Source organism: Thermobia domestica, chromosome 15 (genome assembly GCF_964235325.1).
Source record: "Thermobia domestica chromosome 15, izTheDome1.hap1.1, whole genome shotgun sequence".
Taxonomy (NCBI): domain Eukaryota; kingdom Metazoa; phylum Arthropoda; class Insecta; order Zygentoma; family Lepismatidae; genus Thermobia; species Thermobia domestica.
In genome coordinates this window covers 171,855,400-171,880,336 of record NC_137468.1, presented here as the reverse complement: position 1 = coordinate 171,880,336, position 24,937 = coordinate 171,855,400, and the positions used below count along the sequence as shown (strand labels likewise).

At 34.8% G+C, this 24,937-nt stretch overlaps 1 protein-coding gene across 2 annotated transcripts in view; it reads right to left on the bottom strand.

Annotated features, from left to right (window-relative positions):
- The window catches only part of LOC145671361 (bile acid-sensitive ion channel-like), a 116,857-nt gene that overhangs the window by 22,801 nt on the left and 69,119 nt on the right, over positions 1 to 24,937 (bottom strand). For both annotated transcript variants that reach the window (XM_081740423.1, XM_081740424.1), the window contains exons 4-5: positions 22,900 to 23,102; positions 21,021 to 21,150 (exon numbers count right to left, since the gene is read on the bottom strand). In XM_081740423.1, the coding sequence (XP_081596549.1) occupies positions 21,021 to 21,150; positions 22,900 to 23,102 (333 nt within the window). The remainder of the gene's footprint in view (positions 1 to 21,020; positions 21,151 to 22,899; positions 23,103 to 24,937) is intronic.

Genomic DNA, 24,937 nt, shown 5'->3' with positions numbered 1-24,937 from the left:
TATTAAGAAAAAGTAAGATACCATATTTAAAAACATGTATGAAAAGGAAAAGTAAACAAAAAATTGAACTGCCTCTCTCGAATGCTTTAATATTTAAACGACTCCATACATGACACAATAGTCAGTATGCTCGATTTTGCTGTACGTGATATACAGCAGGGCATACAGTTTTTTTTTTTTTTTTTTTAATGTATGCTTTAGTTCGACTAAGAATTTTAATTTTTAAGCTTATTTTATATCAAAAGGTGTTTCCAATAGAGTATGGAGCAAAAAGATAATATAGTGAGTCAAATATTACGGCAAAAGTAAGTAATTAGCTTAAGACTTATAATGTACTAAAACACAATAGAAATACACAATTTAACATAGTTTAATTGAAAAAACTCTTCTTGTTTTGGTATGAGCAAATTCCTTTATCACATTCGCGTAATCCAATGTTTCAGCCAATTGATGTTCCATTGATATCATCACTAGAGCACTTAAACGTGTTTGAGATATGGAAGAATGTAGATAGTTTTTAATAAGCTTAGAGTAAGTTTCGAAAAATTTCTTTCTCAACTTGCCACGGTTACTGGTAAGATAAACCAAATCATAACTGCAACACTGACATAGGGAGCAAAGTCATATTTCTTGATTAATTTTAGTCTCTTTTGATGAACTTTTAGGCTTAATTATAGCGGTTAATAGTTTCAGTTCGTCTTTCAAATCACGGGTTAATATCTTTCGATTCTTCGCGTATTAAAATGCAGGCACTTTTCAGACAAAAGTTCAGGTGGCATATCGTTCAGATTATTTATATCGTAAAGAAAATCGAAATACTCGCTGTGATGTTTAAATTGCCCAAACCTTTCTCTTAAATCTAACACAATCACGTCTAGAAGTTTGTAATAAAAATCGATCTTGTATCTTGTTTGTGGATCTTCAATAGCTTCATCTTCTGCCTTCTATTGAAACTGTCTCTTCTTTCGACTTCGAGCTTGCACTGTATTGCCTATCCATGGATCATCCATATCTAATGCTGATGCCAACTCCATCGCATCAATTAAGCAAGGTTGAAACTTTGCATCATTTCTGCTCCTCTGAAAGTTCTCAGATTTGTTTTAAAGAAACCCTACTGGATCAAACACACTTTTGTTTACTATGTTTATGTGGAGTGAAAAGTCATACCACATAACGAGTGAGTAAAGAAAGTAAAGCCACGCAGGTGGTTTGCTATACACAGAACATCATGGGCGATCATTCTATTATATTGTCGTTACTTATTTGAAGTAAGGTATCATAAGCCTCTATTTGATATCTAAGTGAAGTCAGAGCATCAACTCGACTCTCCCATCTTGTGGTGCTGAATGGTTTTAAAGTGAGGCTGCTAATAGGTTCCTTTAGTATGGCCCAACGTTGAACTGACGCAGAAAAGAAGTCAGAAACTTTTTTTTTTAACTATACAAAAAAAAAAAAAATGAAACGGTGGACTTGAGATGTTGTGGCTACATCGTTAACGATAAAGTTTAGTAAAGAAACATGTAAATCTTGAGAATTTATTTTTTCTTTTCATATTGGAACTATTGTCATATCTTTGGCCCTTCATATCTTCGATAGAAGTTCATTTCTTTTAGCCGTTTAATTATTACTTCTGTCAGTTCTAGCTAGACCAGTGATGTCTTTTACTGGTACGAAACCAAGAAAGTGTTCGCAAATTTTTGTAAGCCATTCTCCATTATTGTATGTGATTTGTACAAAACGAACGATCCTTTGTACCAGAAATATCTGGTGTACAGTCTAGCACTATAGTATAATATGTTGCAGCTCTCAACAAAAACAGTATTTTACTTTCAATTTACTCACTAAGAATAGGAATTTAAAAAATTTTGGACATCTTTTCCTCAGTAATGGTCGCATTTATTTTGCCCTCCCATGGTTCTTTTAATGTGTTCGGCCATGATTTGTATTGCTTAAATATAAAAACAATTATATATATATTTATATATATTGTTGATAAGACATGATAATGAACAATTTGTAAATTGGTTAAAAACTCGCTGCTAAAACCTAAATGTCTCTAGGTGCTGTAGGCTAGAACCGCCTGTCTCAAGTGGGAGTGTACCTTTTGCGTACTTGGAGTGGAGCGTTAGAATATTGCTGAATAGAAAAAAATATATGACACTTGACAATCTTACCCGCTCTAGCTAAAAATCTTATCTACGCTGCTGCAAGGGAAATCTTGAACGAGATACCTGTGGCTAGTAGTTTGATAATTGAAAATGAGGGGGAATGCTTTGAATTTCCTGAATCTGAGTGAAGTAAGTTTAAATTACATTCTCAGGGAACACAATTTTATTTTTCCATGTGGGCCTATTACGAAGCATTATATTTTAATAATATTCTTTTCTTTTTCAAATTTTGCCGCCCACTAGACGTGCCGCCCTGGGCGGTGGCACGGCTCGATCCCCCCTCGCGCCGGCCCTGACGCTGTATTTCCAAACTCTTCATCACTTGAGCTGATTAAAACAAACAAACAGAAAAAACTGTTTTGAACTAATAATGCTTCTCTACAGATGAACATTTTGTTTGCAGCAAAAAGTCGCTAAATGTGTAAGTAGGTAAATCGTCATTTAAAAATCACCCAAAAAAGTCTCCAATCGGAATTTTTTTTGTCGCTATCGTAGGGCGACCATACGTCCCGTTTTGACCGAGACAGTCCCGTTTTAGGGGCGTGTCGCGGCCGTTCCGTCAGTAGATGGAAAAAAGTAGTATTCGTCCCGTTTTATGTAAATGAAAGAAGTAAATAACAAACCCAATACCTTTACTCCTTTTAAAAGTATAAATAATAACAAAGCGGCAAAAATTGAACTGAAATTCCCTATATTAAACATAGTCTATAGTTCGCAGTACTGCTCGAAAGGCAGCAGAGGTTTTAGCAGTTGGTTGTGTGTTGAACAAATTTCAACGTGTCTTTCCTTTTTGATAAGTACCCGCTCTGTAACAAAGAGAGAGAGGAGGAAATCTGATATCAAGGCACTGATAAGAACAAAGGTAGATCTAAAAGTCTAGGGTTGCAAGAACCTGTCCCGTTTTTAACTGAAAATTTTATGGTCAACCTACGCTATCGTTGAGGTCGAATTCCCCTTATTTAGCGACTTTACCCAAAATTGGCAACATTGACCCCCACCGAACAACACCCCGTTATCTTTAGCCTAGCCAGTATAATAGTGGGACGTAAAACTTAAAGATTTCATTTCGAACAACACTCCCAGAAACCTATTGTTATACCATTCCCAAAACACCCTTTTGTACAGTTCTCCCTATTCGAAAAAAATTGTAAATAGCAGTGTTCATAGATAAATATGGAACTCAATTTTCCTGAATTTTCCAGGTTTTCCAGGTATTAATTTTGCAATTTCCAGGTCTAGTGAAAGAAACTAATAGTACGAGAACACATAAATTTTAAGAATACTATATTTATATATTTGAGAATGGCCACCCTTCTCCCCAATGAACGATTGCAATTAAATATTGAGTCACAAGAAAATAAATAATTAAAATAAATAAAATTTAAGTTGAAAAATATTAAGTTGAGAAGCCTACTAAGGGAATTATATAATACTTTTGTTCCATACTTGAATACATTCAAAATATACAAAAAATATTGGCTTGGGGAAGAAAAAAGGGCCCGCGAGATTTTAACTGATTCTTGTAGTACTCGACGACAGAAATAGATTACTGAAAGAATTTTCAAAATCGGCACAGGCAAACATGAAGAAAATCGCATTTTCAGGTACCGGTTCAAAATGGGAAGAAAAAAGGACCGCGATATTTTAACTGATTCTTGTAGTACTCGACGAGAGAAATCGATTAGTGAAGGAATGTTCAAAATCGGCGCAGGCAAGCATGAAGAAAATCGCATTTTCATGTACCGGTTCAAAATGGGGAAGAAAAAAGGGCCCGCGAGATTTTAACTGATTCTTGAAGTACTCGACGACAGAAATAGATTACTGAAAGAATTTTCAAAATCGGCACAGGCAAACATGAAGAAAATCGCATTTTCAGGTACCGGTTCAAAATGAGAAGAAAAAAGGACCGCGAGATTTTAACTGATTCTTGTAGTACTCGACGAGAGAAATCGATTAGTGAAGGAATGTTCAAAATCGGCGCAGGCAAGCATGAAGAAAATCGCATTTTCAGGTACCGGTTCAAAATGGGAAGAAAAAAGGGCCCGCGATATTTTAACTGATTCTTGTAGTACTCGACGAGAGAAATCGATTAGTGAAGGGATGTTCAAAATCGGCGCAGGCAAGCATGAAGAAAATCGCATTTTCATGTACCGGTTCAAAATGGGGAAGAAAAAAGGGCCCGCGAGATTTTAACTGATTCTTGTAGTACTCGACGGGAGAAATCGATTAGTGAAGGAATTTTCAAAATCGGCGCAGGCAAACATGGAGTAAATGGCATTTTCATGTACCGGTTCAAAATGGGGAAGGAACAAGGTCCCGCGAGTTTGAACCGCTACGATGTATGTTCACGAATGTGCCCGTCTTCTCAAATTTAGTTAATTACTGTGACACTGAAACATGTGACACAGAGTCACATTGTGGATGACTCTGCAATCGGCAACCACTGCACATATACTCCTCCTGCCCCACAGTTTGATTATTTCGATCCATTCCTCACGTGCTAACGGCATGGTTCAACATCTGCAAGAAAGAGGTAAATGTAACGTTCAATTGGCAATAGCTTTTCACCAAATTAAGCTGCATGAAATCTGATTGCATATTTGACATACTGAGAAAATTCTAGCCCGTGGCCATATGTATCACATATCCCACCAGTTCATAAAAATTTTGAACACAAAATTACGGTCGTCCGTGTGACGTACTCCCAAAAGGCCTAATGTGTATCACCCACCTCACATTCAATGAAACCACATCCGTGTAGAATTTAGAAAGGAACTTCTTATGATGTATACAGGATGTCTCAAACGTTCCCTGACATAGGTTCCCTGACGACAAAATGTAAGAGGAAAAACATCTCGAAATATGACGTTTTCAATCTAAAGTGAACACTTTTTTAAAAAATCGGACAAGATGAATGTGCTGTATACTCTTTATGCACCCAATTTTAAATGAAAATGCAACGTTGTCATTTACCTGGACCCACGACATAAGTGAATGAAGTTACTGTTTGAAACGGGGGCTGGCCATCGACATGTTAGCGTAAAAGACAGTAACTTCACTCACTTCTGTTGTGGATCCAGGTAAATGGCAACGTTGCATTTTCATTTCACATTGGGCGCATAGAGAGTGTACAGCGCAAACGGGCCATCCGATTTTAAAAATTCCTTCACTTTAGATTGAAAACGTCATAATTGGATATGCTTTTCCCTCCTACATTCTGTTGTAACTCTGATAATAACAGTTACCCTATGTCAGGGGACTTTTGAGACACCCTGTATACCTTATTTAATGTATGTTTGATGTCACTATAACTGTAGTATAATTTAGTTTGTTTAAATTTACAATTTAATACAAGTAGATTCGGATTTACATGCGTAGGATTTTGTATGCATCTAACTAATGAATTCTTTTATATTTATGCTTAACTTAGGTGACTTGGCTTTGGACTGCAACTGATTATTGTAACCCATTATTGCTTGAGAAGAAACAAGATATCCGAATCTTCATTTGGAGAAATCAAAGTCTATTGGAAAGCTGGGGATTACAATCATTAATTTCTACATTTCAAGGTGCGTAGTAAATTATATATTGTGTTTATTGTTAAATTACTATTATTGGGTTTAGAATCAATGAAGCACTTCATGATATTTTATGGGGATCAAGATGGGTGCCGGATAGATAAGTATTTGAGCGTCAGGCTCTTATTTCTTTTCAATTTAATATTTAATCAATGATTATTTTTCTCCCTCATTATTCCACCAAATCGTATTCCAAGATCATATATCCATTTTTGTTCGATATATCCATATTTTTTAACATTATCTCTTTCATATTTCTATATTTTCGATTTTTGATATTGTTTATATTTCGATATTGCTGTATTTTTCGATATTTCTTTGGTGGACTTTGTGGTGGACAAACACCTTGCTCGTGGGTTTTCTCGGGGTTCTCCCGTTTCCTCCCACTTTCTTCATTCCACCATTTCACTCATTTCTCATTATCACCGTCTCCTTATCCTAACCGGCATAACCGTGGGACGTTAAACTTAGATTTCATTTTTTATTAATCTCAGCATTTTATAGTGTATTCTTAAGCTTAAGGTGATGTATAATTAAATTTTGAATTCAGTTAACTTATTTTGTTTCTCAGATTGTTTTTAAAATGTATGTACAAACGTTGATGTTCATTCTCGAGAGTTTAAAGTGACGTATAGTTATTAAACATAGTATTTAATATTGTACTCAACGTGGAAGTGATATACAGTTAACTTTTGAATTTAGTTAACATTTTTCTTTCTGAAATTGCTTTAAAAAGTATGTAAAAACGTTTTTATTTTCTTTCTTGAGTGCTAAAAGTGATGCAAAGTTATTAAGCTTACTACGTTATATTGTATTCTCAACCCTAAACTGATACACAGTGCGTTTTTGAATAAATTGTCAAGTTATTTGAGTGATGAACACTGGTAGAAAATCCTGACTACTACTGGAACATTGTGATTTTAAGGTGACGACTACTGGTGCAAGGATTTTAAAATATTGTTTTTCCTTCAAGGGCTACTCCTTTTTGAATTCTGACTACATGGTCACTATAGGAAGGATCAGTGAGTCTTTCCAACTATGGTACAGCTCCGACAGATTCACGATGCTCAGAGAAGAGACAAAATAGTATGTTTTCAAACTTAAAGTGAGAACCACTGGCGTTTTTACCTTGCTATGCAAAAGTGAGTAAGTACTCCAATGGGGTTCCAATGCGGTACCTAATTTCTGCATTTTAGATATATGGAAATATATCTAAAATGTAAAGAACTGATTTTTTTTTGGGGGGGAATAAACTATAGGTATGTGGGGCTTGCATACTTGACGCTACAATTCGGAAATTGAATTAAAATATGACTAACGGCTATCAAGATGTTGTCAAATAAAGGGAGGACCAACACAGTTAAGGGGTTTTCGTGTTAGATGCTAAAATTTCCGAAATCGGTCATGGAAAGTTAATAAACACCAGTAGCAATTTCATCTTAAAGTAATTAGATATCTTCATGGGGTGTTAGAACATCATGGAGTCTACCAAAATTAAATTTTAAAAGCTTTTGAAAATATAATCTGACATTTGTAAACAGTATTTGAAATATGTATTTACCCAAAACTTCCAGCTAGTACATCTAACATCTGGAGAAACACTGTGAAATAAAAGCTTGAAATTTCGGAAACAATTATTGGTCGCAACAAAATTAAATAAGATGGTACTTCTATGGCTTAAATCAGTACCTCAGTACAATTTCGATCGAAAGATTAGTTCAGTCCTAGGTTTTCTTCAGGCAATTCCAAGGGTTCATCGAGCTGTGCAAAAGAATGAAAATTCGCTGTCAATATCTAAGATAGTAACTAAGATATAAGGAATTATATATTTTATGACGTAAAAATAGATATCTTTATGGATTTGTACTTTTGGGTCTTTCCTATAAGAAAAAAATTCAGAAAACTACTGTATATACCTTAATAGACAATTCAGTGGGCGGGGACACAGTAGCTTAGTGGTAGGGTATTTAACTAATCTTTTTTTTTTGCAGAAACTATTGGAGTATTCACTTAACCCATAGAAATACGATCATACTTAACTCCCTATTTAATTTTAAAATTAAATAAAAGGAAATATTTCAGTGTAGCGACCCACGATTATGCATTTTAGTCTCAGGGAGATTATGATTAAAGCAAGTGAATGTTGTTGACAGAATTGATGGAATGCAAAGGTGGGAGGAAAGAGAGTACCCCGAGAAAACACACGAATACGATGTCCACTACAAACTGACTTGGCCGTGGATCGAACCAAGAACCCAATACACCAGAGGTAAGCACTCTACCACTAAGCCACTGTGCCCCGCCCATTTAATTGTCTATTAAGGTATATACGGTTGTTTTCTGAAATTTCTTCTTCTTACAGCAAATACTCAAAAGTACAAATCCATGTGGATCTCTATTTTTACGACGTCATAAAATACATAATTCCTTATATCTCGCTTACTATATTAGATATTGACAAAAAATGTTCACTTTATTTCAGAGCCCGATGAACGCTTGGAATTGTCCAAAGAAAATTTAGAGCTGAATTAATCTTTCGATCGAAATTGTACTGACGAGTCTGAGGTACTCACTTAACCCATATAAGTACCATCTTATTTAACTTTTGTTAGGATTAATAATTGTTTTCTGAAATTTCAAGATGGTGTATGGTGTCTCTCTAGCTGCTAGATGTACTAGCTGGAAGTTTTAGGTAAATACATATTTCTAATACGGTACTCTTTACAAATGTCAAAATATATTTTCCAAAACTTTTAAAATTTAATCTTGGTAGACCCCATGATGTTCTTAAACTCCATGGAAATACCTAATTATTTTAAGATGAAATTGATACTGATTGATGCTTATTAACTTTCCATGACCGGTTTCGGAAATTTTACCACCTAACACGAAAACCCCATAACTGTATGGATCCTCTCTTTATTTGACAATATCTTGATAGTCATATTTTAATTAATTTTCTAAATTGTACTGTCTAATATGCAAGCTCCACGTACCTATGGTGTCGCTTTTTATTTCATCATATTTCGGTAACTGTTAGGCGTACCGATTTGCGGTTTCGGTAAACACACACCTCTAACGTTATTTAAAACGTTATTAAGACATATTTTAGAATATTTAGAAATGAGTTCTGCGAATATCATGACACCCGAAAACCCCCATCAGGGCGTGTGTGTAGTGTATTTAATTGAAACTACTTTTGAGGTTGTTGTAAGCCCTCGTAATTACGTTTCCAAAACTGCACCACCTAGTACGCAAACCCCACACTTCTATGGTGTCGCTCTTTATTTTCCCATATCTCAATATCCCTAAGGCTTACCGAGTTGAGGTTTTCGGTAAACAAATGTCAGTTCCCTACATTTTAGAGACATAAATTTCCACATATCTAAAAAATACAGACATTAGATACCCCATGGTACCTCGAACTCCATTGGGGTACCCACTTACTTTTGAATAGTAATACATTTTGAGTTGTTGTTCAGCATCAATAAACACTTCATAGTTTTTCTACGTGCAACCCAAAAGTCCATACCTGACCGAACAGATTTTGTCCATTTAATCTCAAAAATGTTAAGATACTTTGTATTGTTAAGTACAACCAAGTTAAGCACACTGAATTTAATATTTTAAATATTTTCTGATTTTTGTTTCAGGTATTTCGTGCATCAAAACAAAACCAGGATTCTGCTTGGAAGACAGTGAAAAGAAGCAGTGTAGGTTGTGGCTAAAAGTACGTTCTTTCTGAAGACAGACCCAATTGTATTTACATTCTTTTGTACGAATATATAACCCTAATAAAAATACTGTACTACAAATTATTATTTCTTTCTTCCATAAATTAGAATAAAATATTATCTCTGTTTAAAGAAAATGTTAGTGTTAAGTCATTTCAACTCTTTTTCTCTGTAATAAGAATATTATCCCTCGCAATATTTTTTTATCTTTGTGCTATTACGATTGGATGAAGTAAAATTCTATACGAAGCACTATTATTTCAGACATGCATTAAGAACTAATGTATTGTTCTGTATGTAAGGCAATGTGTATACTGAACATGTCTAGCGAAGTTGTTTTAATATAGAATCTATAACTCAGCTTTTCAGTAGTCAACTTTATTGGGAATCCGAAGAAAGAAGTATATATATATTAAAAAAACGTTGGACTTACCAACGTATGTGTTCGAATTCTGGACTAATCCAAATTATCCAGAGAAATCATTATATATTTCTTTGTTGATATTTCAGATGTGTCCTTTATCCAAGTCATATGAAACGGAGACTTCATACATCGCTATACTTTGTATGAACTATGTTCCGTATTTACTTAATCACTTTGTAACTTTCTCTAGGGTTGACAAGGCCGCAGGTGTCAATCGAACAGTTTAGTGTTTCACTCATGTCACCTTGTGACTAAGGTACGTCCTGTCGGTATATATATGGTACTGGGTTCAATTAGCGATAAAATACATTTTTAGCATTAAACAAATGTAAAAATCTACACGAAATGAGATACCATGATCTCTGACTTACGGATAACACCAAGCAACTAATGGTACTGAGTGTGATTGAGTTTACTATCTGGCTAAAATCAGTGTTCCTTTAGCTATACTTCTTTTCGTGCTCTGAATTGCAAAGATTGAAATAATCGTTTTAAATTATTGCATATATATCTTCTGAGTAATTCTGAGAATCATTGCTCTTTCTTTAAGCAATGTATGAGACTGTTAAACTGCTCGTTGCTTAAAATGTTGCACTAAGAAGGATGCATCCCGGAAAGTCCAAATTTGCAGAATGTCTAGAGCAGGGAAGGATAAATCTGTTTAGTCGATGGCTGCACAACGTTGTCACAGCGAATACAGCGGACGGTTAAGAATATTCTGCACTTACTATTAGGTATCTGCCTGGGAACTTTGGTGCAGCTACCCAGTCTCCTTCTTGGTGTCGCATTTTTAATGGCGAGTACTGAGTAGGAATCATCTTGTGAGCGAACACGTTTTCGGCTGTCAGCATACTTTTAATTATTGCGATATTAAAAAAAAACAAAAAAACATACCTGTTAATTAAAATGTACAGAGAAGTTATTTCTGGAAAATTCTATTCAGGCCTCTTGTGGTAACAACTGCACTTTAGAAGAAGATACTATTAAGGAAAAGAATGAGGTAAAATAATCTTTATATCGTACAAGCAATGGATGATAACAGCTTAATAAATGATTGTACGTAAATCTTGTTTGAGTTTGAATATAGGATTGTATATGGCTGTGCATTTTGCATTATTATTGAAGTGCTGCAACTAACTAACTGCAAACCATATGATAAATTCTTACAGTAATATATCACATATTGATTTACTCTGTATGAAAACGAAAATAGTTTAACATATGGTTAACCTTCTTTGTGCCCATAATTTTAAAATTAACGCTTGTGTCACTTTTCAACACTTGGCTTTGCAGTAGCTTTCCAACGAATTAGCAGGAAGCCCAAACTTACAGGACACCCTGCAGGTAAATACATTTCTTTTGACAGTTTCACTGCTCCAAACTAAGATTTGAAAAGTGTAGTATTGTTAATTTTATTATTATTGGCACAAAGGAGATCAACCATATTTTAAACTATTTTTGTTTCCATACAGAGAAAAACACTATGCGACAACATTACAGTAAGAATGTATCATGCATTTTGCAGTATGTTGTAGCACTTCAATAATGGTGCACTATACGTACAATCTAGATCCTGAATATGTCCAATCCATATATTACAACAAGGCAATACGTATGCGATACAGGTAAAATCCGTATATTTCATATGGACAATCTATAAGCTACATACATCCAATCCATACATTACATATGGCCAACCTGTACGGGACATACGTATAATCTATATGCTGCATGCAGACAGTCTATAAGCTACATATGTGCACTCTGTATGGTGCATACGGATATTCTGTATGCTGTATCGGGACAAGCTGTGTGCGACATAAGGAAAATCTGTATAATACATACGTACATTACGTATACTGTATCTAGTCGTACGTACGGGGCACAAGTACAATATAGATGCTGTCTTGGGGTTGAACGCAAGAAACATACGTATAATCTATATACTGCATACGTCCAATCCGTATATTACAAAAAGGCAATACGTATGCGACATACGTAAAATCCGTATACTTCAGACAAACAACCTATAAGCTACATACACCCAATCCATACATTACATATGGCCAACCTGTACGCGACGTACGTATCATCTATATGCTGCATGCAGACAGTCTGTAAGCTACATATGTGCACTCTGTATGGTGCATACGGATATTCTGTATGCTGTATCTGGACAAGCTGTGTGCGACATAAGGAAAATCTGTATAATACATACGTACATGACGCATACTGTATCTAGTCGTACGTACGGGGCACAAGTACAATATAGATGCTGTCTCGGGGTTGAACGCAAGAAACATACGTACATAGCGTATAATACATATTACTTGAAATTATGCTCTGTCCTGAGAGTCAGCGTGTGTCATCATTATTAACTAATATGCTGTATATGGTCCTGACGTCACAAAGCTAGATATCACCTCCGTATATACTTGTTACTGCAGATGACGTCACACGAATGACGTCATTGCACTTATGCAGACAGTGCGTATAATACATGCTTTCTCAGCTATACGTTTGCTGCAGGATGTTATTTACGGTTGTACGTTAAGTCCAGAAACTACAGGAATTACGAATGTAACCTACGTTTTTAAGTATGCCACCTACATTTTTTTTTCTCCGTGCAGAGATAGGAATACAAAGTAGAAACTGGATCCAATTAGCTAAGGATAGAAGTCAGTGGAGAGCTTTTGTGAACGCGGCACTGAACCTCCGGGTTCCATAGGCCATAGAGTTAGTTAGTTAGTTTACTTGTACTCACAAAGTTCATTACATAGATGGTGACTTGTGAACATTAACCACTGGTACTATTTATTCAATATAAAGCTCTCATCTTTGAGTCAGAGGCGACTTCATTGAAAGAGTTGGATAATAAAGCTGTACTTCAACAAGATACAATATTTTATACATCTAAACCCGTCTTGATTCTTAATTTATCTTTCATCCCAGCTTTCAAACCTCCGATTTTTGAAACCATGTTCCAAGCTCAATGAGAGAATTTGCACAACCTGTCGATGAGAATTAATATATTGGATTCGGATCACGTAAAAAATTTATGCTTGCTGGGATTGTATATTTAGATTTTTAAATTACAATGCCGATATTATTTACAACGAGAGGTAAACTAAGTCGGCCTGAAAATGAGAAGTTTCGATATAAACTTATGAAATATTTCAGTTTTGTATCCCATGGTTGATTCTGTAGGCTAGAGACAGATGATTAATAAAAGTGAATGACTATGAAAGAAGTGGTGGAATGAGCATGTAGGAAGAGATTGTAGAAACCCGAGAAAATGCAGACGTGATGTTGTCTATAAACTCACGTGGCCTGGGATCGATTCAGTGGCTCTGCGTCGGAGGCACGCAAAACTGCCTAGGACCACAGAATAAGGAAAGCCACCAAAGAGAAAATTAAGATTACAATTGTACAATTCTTTTCTTCTAAATTAACAGCGTAACATTTTATTTTATTTTATTTATTTATTTATTTTGGTAATTGGGTCTTGCCATATTATGTTGATATATTTGGGTGGTTCGACCTGTGAGTTTTCCTTCTATTCTTAGTATCACCCTCTAAAATGGTTTTATATCAGACCAAAATAGAGTTGAGAAAATATAGCTGAATTGAATAAAATTAAGTGATGACTCAAGCAACCTCAAATTTTGAATGCCTTTAGAATATTCAATATGAGGCCGAGGTACCTTGTAAAAAGACAATCGTAGCTTAATAAATATTTATATTATGAACTTATAAGTGATCAAAGATAAGATTAACATATCGTCAAGTGTGTGTTCATGGTAAATAGGTACACCAAAACGATGTATCACATTACCCCATTTCTATTTAAAATTTTGGACCTGTGTCCAAGATGAACAACTTCAAGTGGCCATCATGATGGTATATACAGTAGTAGATGTAGTTTTACCACCAATAGACATGTCCAAAATATGGTGTCACTCCTTGTAACTAACGTTGAGATTCAGTGGCGTAGGGAAGGGGGGCCCAGAGGGGCCGGGCCCCCCAAACAGGTCCGACAATGTACTTCGGTACTTTGATGTTTGTAATTTTTATATATTTTTATGTTTATATATTGTTTTGTTCGTAATTACTCTATATGTACCTATAACAGCACTTGCCCGCGCTCCCAAACACACATCCTGGCTACGCTACTGCTGAGAGTCAATGCCGAGTTCACAAAAGCTCTCCATTATTTCTATCCTTAGCCAATTGGATCCAGTTTCTACTCTGTATTCCTATTTCTGTGAGATCCATCTTAATGTTGTCCTCCCATCTGCGCCTAGATCTTCCTAATGGTCGTTTTCCAGTTGGTCTTCCAGTTAAGATTTTAAAAACGTTTCTACTTTCTTCCATCCTGGCAACATGACCTGCCCACCTGAGCCTCCTAGACTTGACCCTAACAATGTTGGGTAAACCATATAAATTATGTAGTTCCTCGTTATGAAGTTTCCGACATTCCCCATTCGCGTTTCTCTTGGGTCCGAATATTCGTCTCAGGATCTTGTTGTCAAATACTTTCAATCTATGTTCTTCCTTCCGAGTAAGTGACCATCTTTCACAAACATACAGAACAACAGGCATAATTATCGTTTTATATATTTTAAGCTTCAAATTCCTCGACAGAATTCGCAACGACAAGAGATTTTGAATGAATAATAACACGAATTCCCAGCTTTTAGTCGACATATAATTTCTTCGTGAATATGGTTTTCGTCTGTTAATGTTGATCCCAGATATTTGAAAGTATCCACTTTATCAATAGTATCATTTGATATTTTAATCCATAATTTGCCGTATTACGATCCTGACGAACTTCCATGTATTTAGTTTTCTTTGCATTTACTTCTAAACCCATGCTCCTACAAGCGTTTGATAAGACTTCTGCATTTCTTCTAGCCGTATCAAACTTACAATGTACCCTTGCTTCACATCGCACACTGTAAATGCATTCAGAATTTGAGGTCGCTTTGGGTACCATTTAATATTATTCAACTGAGTTAATTTCTCTCATGGTCTACTTTGGTCTGATATGGAATCAGTTTAGGGAATGAGGCTCGAAAAACTCTAATGGTGGAAAATAAAATCCATTGTAATATAGAATGGACCATTTATCTTGATACCTCCTTATGACTTAAACTAAGAGATTTAAAAAAAAAAACTGAAATTTTGTTTCAGGCAAATATCAGCCGTGAGACATTGTGTGGCGTGCTATGTGATACTGACAGGTTAACGATGTTAGTAACTCAATAAAAAGTTTTTCTTTTTCAAATAGCACTACGTCAGATTATTATATGTTTCAAATCTACGTGTTAAACGAAAATTTTCAATATCATATTCTTTTATTCAGAGCTGCAAATTAAGGATGCTACAATATCGCAAACTTTCAAATTTGGGTGACCTTTATAGCAAAAATAACACATTGAGACAGACGGGGGAATGCACATCCAAGGTACTTTAGTCTAATACTGTAATCATGATATGATTAATATCGGACGAATAAGAACAAACATACAAGGAATTGAAAATATGACTATTCTCAAAAGCCTTTATTTCGTAAAACCACTTACATACCTCAAACCCTTCGTACCTCATCCAATTGCATAGATGGAATTCCAAGAACTTGTAATCTTATCTAAGAAAAGTGTCGTTGTAGTGCTATAGAAGTAAAGTAAATCAAAAACTATTTTAGAAAGTTCTCCCAAATATACCATTGTAAGCAATATATCGAATTTAGACCCTTCGTTAATAGCTCCGGGATGGTTTGAAAACTCAAATTGCTGTAAAAGCATGATGATATTTATGTCAATTGAAAATCATCCAAGTAATTGGATGTGATACTTATATAAACACTTCATCTTCTACTTATATATAAACACGAAATAAAATACTTTGAGAAAGTCAAACTTTCAATTCCCTGTAACTTTGATTTCAATTGTTAAAATTGGTCATATGATGACTTCAGTCAGATATTTTGGACGTGCTTTGCCCTCTTGTTTTTGTCGTTTGCGTTCTTAGTGCTACAGAACTCTCCAAACTGATTGTTTTTCGATGTTTGTGATACCTTAACTTCCCAACATTGCATAATAAGTGTGGAAATATATTTTGTTTTACATGATATTTGAAATATAGGGTGGCCCCTTTATCTTGATAAGAGCTTGTAACTTTTAAACTAATCGACAAAAAGCGCTCACAGTTTATATCATGCAAATATCCGAAAAGGAACATTCTTTGGTCCACGCTGTGGTACCTCAAGGTTAACATTGTTGCCATCCCAACATATAGTTGAAGTTTTCAAATGACACTATGTATGGTTACTATATATTCAACTGACATAGAAAACGAAAACTTAAAATGCCATATTTATTATTCAATGTTGCAAACTCAGGACGCTACAATGTCAGAAACTTCGAAAAACAAATAAAGTTTGGAGGCTTGTACAGGACTAATAGCGCGAGTGAGATTGAGAGGGTAATACTCATTCAAAGATCCTTAATATCAAATACTACGATCATCATATGATTTCTTTCAAACAATTAAAAACGAAGTTATAAGGAATTGAAAATTTGATTTTTTCAAAGAACTTTATTTCGAAAAAGTTATTAGGTGAGTATGTACGTGGTTTTCAATTATGTACGTGTTTTTCAAAGTGATTTTTCAATGGACATAAAGATTATAATTAAAGATTCACAGCAATTTGATATCTAAATCCATTCGTGATATACGAAAATATTGGTAAAATTTGATATATTGCCTAAAGTGGCGTATTTGTGGATACTTTTTAAAATATTTTTTGATTTACTTTGTTTCTATAACATTACAACAATAGTTTTTAGTACGAGTAATTACAATAAGTTCTCGATTTTTAGAGTTACAAAATTTAATAGTTTTTACTATACCGTTTAAATTATCAAGTAGCTATAAACGACATTGTGATCTTAACATATATTGAAAATCATTATGAAATTGGATGGCGTATTTATCTAAGCAGTTTTCAAAAGAGACACTTTCGAAAAAAATCAAATATTTTAATCCATTGCAACTTTGTTCGTATTCATTCGAGATTCGCCGTGTTCTGATCATAGTATTAGTAAATGAAGTACTTTGGATGTGCATTGCCCCGTTTCTCTCATTTGCGTTATTACTGCTGTAGAGACCAACAACTTACGGATGTTTGTATCGTCTTCAATTTACAACGCTGAACAATATATGTAACAATTTAAGTTTTCTTTTCACATGCAAATTGAAATATGTAATAATCCGATGTAGTGCCACTTGAAAATATACAACTTGATGAACTGGCAATATTGTTAAGCTGGTGGTATCACAAGTTATACCAAAAAATGTTCTCCTACCGCAGGCCTGTCCATGAATTGGCTCCCGGAGCCAAAGCGCGAGCGAGCACGAGCGGAGAAAAGAGCAGGTGAACACAGATGGTGGTAGCTTCGCCCCTTCCACTGCATCCGATAAGTGTTGCCAACCACACATGATGGCAAAAAACCTACGGCCAAGCCTGGTCAGAAATTCGCACGATGTTGAAGCATTGAGCAGACGCAAGCGTGAAATGTGCAAGTGTGCTCTCCCCCTCCCCCTCCCCATTTCGAAAGCAGTGACGCGAAAACACTGCAGGAAATAAAATTGGTACGTTTTTTGGTCGAGGAAGACGCATGATAGAGGTTACAGTTAGCGTTGAAGTAACTAACAAATGAACAAGAAAGAAAGAAACTAATATTAAACATGTCAGCTTACAGACGTAACTGCAAAAATCGGAAACGAATTGTTTCAGACCTTTTTAGCTTCTTACACAATTCGTGACGTTGTATTACATTATCACTCGGTCTGTAAGTTGTCACTCGCTTCACGTTTGCTCAGTTGTAAACGCCTTTCGTTCCTAGATTGATAGCAGAACGACGGGACATATAATAATAATAATAATAATAATAATAATAATAATAATAATAATAATAATAATAATAATAATAATAATAATAATAATAATAATAATAATACGTATTGTTATTATTATTATTATTATTATTATTATTATTATTAGTAGTAGTAGTAGTAGTAGTAGTAGTAGTAGTAGTAGTAGTAGTAGTAGTAGTAGTAGTAGTAGTATTCGGACCAAAAAGGGATGAAAATGGGGATTGGAGGAAATTCATAATGAGGAATTGCATAGTTTATACCGCTCACCTAACATTGTTAGGGTCATTAGGTGTAGAAGGCTCAGGTGGGCAGGCCATGTAGCCAGAATGGAAGAAATTAGAAACGCTTTCCTAATTTTAACTGAAAACCCAATTGGAAGAAGACCACTAGGAAGACCTAGGCGTAGATGGAAAGACAATATTAAGATGGATCTTGCAGAAATAAGAGTACAGAGTAGAAACTGGATCCAGTTGGCTAAGGAGAGAAGTTAGTGGAAATATTTTGTAAACGCGGCATTGAACCTTCGGGTTCCATAGGGCATATAGTTAGTTAGTTAGTTAGTTAGTTATTATCTAAAAGAAATGTTCAAATGCTGTTAAGAGACAATTACACAGAAGAACTGAGTTCCGACCAAACACTAATTTGCCGGAAGGAAATTCCAGTGCAGTCCAGCCCACTTTAAGCGTTATCCGTGCAACCCACGTTTCATGTTCAAGATATTGGGAATAATTGTTCGTATCATTCAGTTGGAACGTTTCCTTCCGATTTTACGCTGTTACAGTAGCCCTACAACATTGTGACTTTCAAAATCAATCAGTATCTATCGAAGAAAGACAAGCGTGTAGCTTCAGTCGTTGATATGATTTAACATTTTTTTTCACTTTTAACAAGCCACCGGCAAGCAACCAGCCAGGCACAATATGTTTTTCATTATTAAAAAGACACTCCTTGTTAAAAAAAAACACTAATGGTAGTCACTAATGGTCACTCTTAAAAATGGAAAATCTCTTTGGTTCTCTTAATATTTTGTTTGATTCTTTGCGATCAAAGTAACTTTAAAAGTGGAGTAAGAAATATTATTCTTCCTATTGATAGTGTAATAGTGGCTTCTAATCTCCACAACCAACCCCTTGCTAAGCCTATTCGTACACACATACATTCATAAGCTAATTTTCTGGAGATAATACTTAGATAATTACAAACAAGTGCTACAGTATTTTTTTTTTTTTTTGTATCAACAGATTCTCTCTTTTCCCAAAAAGCGAAACAACATAATATAACAAACCCACACTCGGATTAAGAACTTGATTATATATATATATATATCTTGAAAACCGGTTTTCCATTGGGCAAACTAGCAAATTTTTATAAATATAAGCGTTGGTTTGGTTCCACCACATCCTTCTTTAACAAAAGGAAAGAAAAAGAAGAAAAGGAACGTACATAGTTTATCATTTGATTGCTGTTACAAGTTTGTGTTGTCTATAGTTAACGGTACCACATTGTAAAAAACACTTTACACTAAATGGCAATCAGTTACCATACATACTTTTTTTTAATTTTATTTGGTGGGCTAGTGATTACCGCCAAGGTTGACAACACTTCCGCTCCTCGAAGGACGAAACCCAAAGATTCACGAAGCACGAACAATGGTATTTACACGTAGAATGCTCGTGAGCGCTCACGAGGAGAGTTTCCACTATCTGCTCGCCGTGGCCAGGGCTGTCCTACCGATATTTGACTGGTAATTGTATAAAATTTGAATGTTTTTATCTAATAGTTCAAAAGTTCCAAGGGCGTATCAAGATAAATAGTCCATCATGAATACAGTATATATATATATATATAGTGTAACCTTTGTTTTTAACTTAGAATTAATAAAAAAGATAACGAACTCATTATATCCACAAAGCTATCTTTATATACTAATAGTAAATGTACTGTAAAGCAGTCCGCGGCTCAAGCAAAACTGTCTAAGATATGCTGGGAGAATTTGATTAGTGTACAGCTTATCGCGGTATGGTGTAGTGGGCGGTGAGAGGCCTTTGGCCATTATTGGATAGGGCAGCAAGATACCTAAATCCGCCACTGCAACAAGCTTTTGTACCAGAGCCGAGGGTTATACTACTGAGCCACTGTGCATTGATTCGTTTGTGGTTGATATAATCATATCACCAAAGAATACTTGATTCGATTTTCCGTTCATACAATATATGTTCTTCGTTGCTTTCATTTGATTATTTTTTTAAAATTTGAATTGTCATACCTATTGCCGATTCTTAAACATGCCTAATAATAGAAACTGAAAACCCGCGTTTTCAAAACAGCGTCATGCAAGGTCCTATACAGCACAAAGAGACTCGACACTATCTGTTAGTTTGATGTAGAAAATGAAACAGGATAAACATACTTATTAGTTACATAATGTCTGGGACGTGCAATCGCGAGTGGAAGAACGGTAGCTAAAAGAATAAACTTTCTTCTGTAAGAAAAAGGAATAGAAGTGAGAGATCTAAGTAACGTTTTCCGAAATTCGATACCTAAATAAGTTGCTCGCTTACGGCCGAAAACGGTACATTTATTCAATTACGTGAAAACTAAGCATTAAATAAACATATGCAGGAAAAAGTATGATCTCAAATATTTTTCGTTTTATAAAAATTCATATTAGAAAATATAATGTTATCTTCAAGTTAATATTGAAACCAAAGAGACAAATAAACTAATAAGCAGAGAGTTTTTCTCACTTTAGAACATCTTATTCGACGTAGTTCAGATTTTATGCTAAACTTTAAGTTTACACCTCATATACAATATAGTATAGATATGGCCCTTCTACTTTCGTAACATGGGTTCATATTTTTCTGCGCTGCAAATTGGTTTGATTTGATTTTCGGCATCAAGGCTATATGAGAAATAGACCTACAGCTTAACGTGGGAGTGGAACCATATGAGTTCCTGCTGGGAATCGATCCCGAGTGTCCCACTTCAAAGGATGAACTATTACGCTAACTGCTTAGCCACGAGGGAGCTTTGTTGAAAATTGAAATTAAAATGCAATTAAAAATTATCAGAAATTACCAAAACATATGTTGTTATGTTGTCATCTAACCAGATTTCATACTGTGAATTTTGTGGATGTAATAAAATAATATAGATGTTAAATACTTACGTGTCATGAAAGGCAGCCTACAAGTAGAGTAGTTCATCAGACGCTGTTCGAAACATTCCGTGATGCAATCAGAATATGAATATGACGGGTCACTGTTGCATGGCCTATCAATCGTATTCAATGTCTTAAACTGAAATAAAAATAATTCCACTTCAAAAGAAAATCACACTTAATTGATAAAATTCAAGGTATTCATATATTTCAATTATAAATTAATTAAAATAACACAGTTTAGTACAGTCAAAATATATATATTAGCCCGGAAAAATCATAGCAAGCTGAAATTCTGTTCGTATCTTTGGGAAGGTGTATATAACAACACACTAAAAGTCCGGAAATATCCGGTGATGGCTTTGGCCGCCACATTGGAAAATGGCCACCAAACTGTGTTTCTTAAAGGTAATAAATGGTTCTCACTTTCATAGCTATATTTCGCGTTGTATTTCCACTATTTATGTTAGTTTTGCTTCATTCGAATAAAAAAGGAATACTCTTACATACCATGCAACACACTTACCAGTTTACTATACATGCGGGAAGTAATGGAAGGATACGTTTTAAAAAATCCCCAAATTTTCCCTTCTTCCGATACGGTTTTTTTTTTTTTTTTTTTTTTTATACATTGACAGAAAAATATCGTAACAAGCTAAAACTTTGTGCATACTTTAAGAAGGTGTATATAACAAGATACTAAAAGTCCGGAAGTATTCGGTGAAGGGTATGACCGCCACATTGGAAATTGGCCGCCGAAAAGCGGTTTTCAAAGGTAATAATTGTTTCTGACTTTGATAGCTATAAGTCACGTAGTATCTGCATTATTGATGTTATCTTCACTACATTCGAATAACAAAGGGCTACGCTTACAGACCACGTATTACACTTACCAGTTTACTCGACATGCAGGGAGTAACGGAGGGGTTTCTTTTTAATATTCATCAAACTTTCCCTTCTAAACATTAGTTTTCTTATACATTAACCCAGAAAAAATCATAAGAAGGTGAAATTTTGGACATATCTTTGAAAATGTGTGTATAACAACATACTAAAAGTCCTGAAATATTCGGTAACGGGTTTGGCCGCCATATTAGAAAATGGCCGCCAAATAGTGCTTTTAAAGTTAATAACATGTTCTCACTTCTCACAGGTTCTCTCTATAACTCACATTGCATTTGCACTGTTGGTGTTACTTTTAATTCACTCGAATATCAAAGGACTACGGTTACAGGCACTTACCCTGTATCAAAGGGACGTTAAACTCAAAATCAACTTAACTCAATTTTACCGGGGTTGATCGATGCCTACGTTTCTCATTTTGCAATACTGAGGGAATATCCCAGCCTGTCTAGTGAACGTTTGCTGGGTTTGTGAAGTCAGACACGTGAGTTTAATTTATACCTATGTTACTGAGATGAAATCTTTACCAGATAGCAAAGCCTTGACTCTATTCGTACAAACCTAACGGGAATTATGAAACATCCTCTAATTATTTCTGTTCTATGAGTCTTATTTAAATAGAATTATAAACCATGTATTTATGTACAGCGTTTTGTAGGTAAGATACTGTAGTACAGAACAGCCTTTATTGTGAGGATTGATCTAGTATGACCAACTGCACAAGAATGAAATTTCGTTTAGAGCTCATTATAATATGATGCATCGTCCTTTATAAGCTTGGAGTTGCATAAGGAGACGAAACTCAAATTAATCTACTTATAAATTAAGCTTCTTAAACCATTTAACTCCATTATAAATAAACTTATACAGTTACTTTCTTTCACCTAGTTATGAAATCGTGTACTTTCAATGCATTCAGACTTTTAACTTCGTCTCAATTTACTTCTTGTTTAGTAAAAACGAAAGAAGTAAGTAGTAAGTTTACCTCTCTGATGTACATTTTGAGTGCTCCACCCCAACCTGGATGCATAGGCATTCCGTGGGTTGTAACAGAGAGAGTTGGTAATTCACTTGGATCATGGACGAAAATTGTCCAACCAAATATCTTGGGATTAACTAGTTTCTCTGTCTCAACAAGTTTTAAGTACATATTGTTAAATGGACCCGTAAGAGAAACTTGACCATCTTCTGTAAAATAAATAAATAAATAAATAAAAATCAGCAATTAAATAACTTCTATTTCTTTCGCCTAAATTACAAAATAAATAAACAAAAACAAAAAATAAAAAATTAGTATTAGTTAAAGAGCTATGGGTAAATGGGTATTTGAACTTCGGGTAAATAATATATTTCTACGTACGGTGAGCGTAATAATCTAGCTACTTGTGCTATACAGCTTCGTAGATAAATGACCAATTTACGAAATATGAGTCTTTTTATACCTATCTATACAGATTTAGTGATGCAACAATTCAAACTACTGTCATTTTAATATATTGCAAATAACTTAAATAGTGAGAATTATTTCTATAGTATAAAATATCGTGTATTAAATAACAGTTTTCCACATAGAAAGATTCATGGATCTTTGCGATTCTATATCCTCATCATTAAAAAAATGATACATTTTCTATTACTCATCCTTTCTACCGATGACTATAAACTAGCCATCTGCAAGTATACTCGAGAACAACTGTTTTAAATGCAAAATAAAACAAAGGATATTTACGCGTATAGTAAAATTAGTTTTACCATCCAGACTAGTTCGGAATTTGGTTAAGTCTTCCAGAAGTTGTTTAAAATAAATTTTAAAAATCGAGAAAGATGCGACTTGGTCATACTTCAGTCAATTTTAACCTTGAAAGCAGTCAGTAGCATTGCTTCCTGTAGTTATGGACTAGTAGACTCAACGAATTTATGTCACCTCTCTTTACTTCAAATAATGTATATTTTAATCGACTTCAATCAAAGCTCTAGAAACTAGACAGTAATAATAAAGCATTTAAATGCAGACAATAATTCATTGTTATTTTCTGTAAGAAATTTTTGAAGTCTGTGCCTAACAAATTAATGCCTGATATAACAAGTAGCAGCGCCACGTGTACACCATTTGAAGAGTCTAGTATGTATAGCGGGAAACTTTCTGAATTATTATTGAAACAGGGAGTAGTAGTAGATGCGTACCACTTCTGGATTTAGTAGAGAGATTAGAGGGAAGATGGAACATATTCTTGGGACCCTTAATTGATTGCAGCAAATCGCTTCTTTCCATTAGTTTTCACCGTTTACGTTTTACCGTGTTCACCATTAAAAACTGAAGAGCCTTATTCTCTGCAACTTCCGGTTTGAAAACAGAGATTGGATTGGAGACGGAGTATATGCTTGGAACACTTAATTGATTGGAGTGTTCTCACTATCTCACTATCTCTTATAAATTCTTTTCTTTTCTTTAGATCAATATTGAATTCAGATATCGTACTGGATTTCTACCCTCCCGGTTTTATTAGGGAAATGAGGATTAGATGAAATGTATAACTGGGACGCTTACTCAATTGTAAAAAATCCCTTATGTCTAACTATTTCCGATTGTGCTTTATACTAATCAAGGTTAATATCGAAAGCGGTTGATTTTCTGTCTTTTCCGGTATTAATAGAGATCAGAGTAGAATTGTTAAATACATATGCGTCAGACGTTAAATTGAATGCAGAAAACCGCTTCTCTCTATCTGTTGTAATTTTTACTGTATGCCGATTAACGTTAAAACCAAAAGTGGTTAATTGCTGCCAAATCCAATTCCAATAAGGAGAGATGGTACTTACTCTTAATGATAAATCTGTTCTACAAAACCCTTTCTCGCTTACTTTTATTGCTTTTGGTCTATGTAGATCAACATTGAATTCGAATGTCATAGTGGATGTCTACCACTTCCGGTTGAAGTAGAGACTTAAAGGTAGAGTTGAAATGTATTCCTGGGACGCTTAATCAATTGCAGAAAACTTCTCTATTTATTACCATTTTTGCT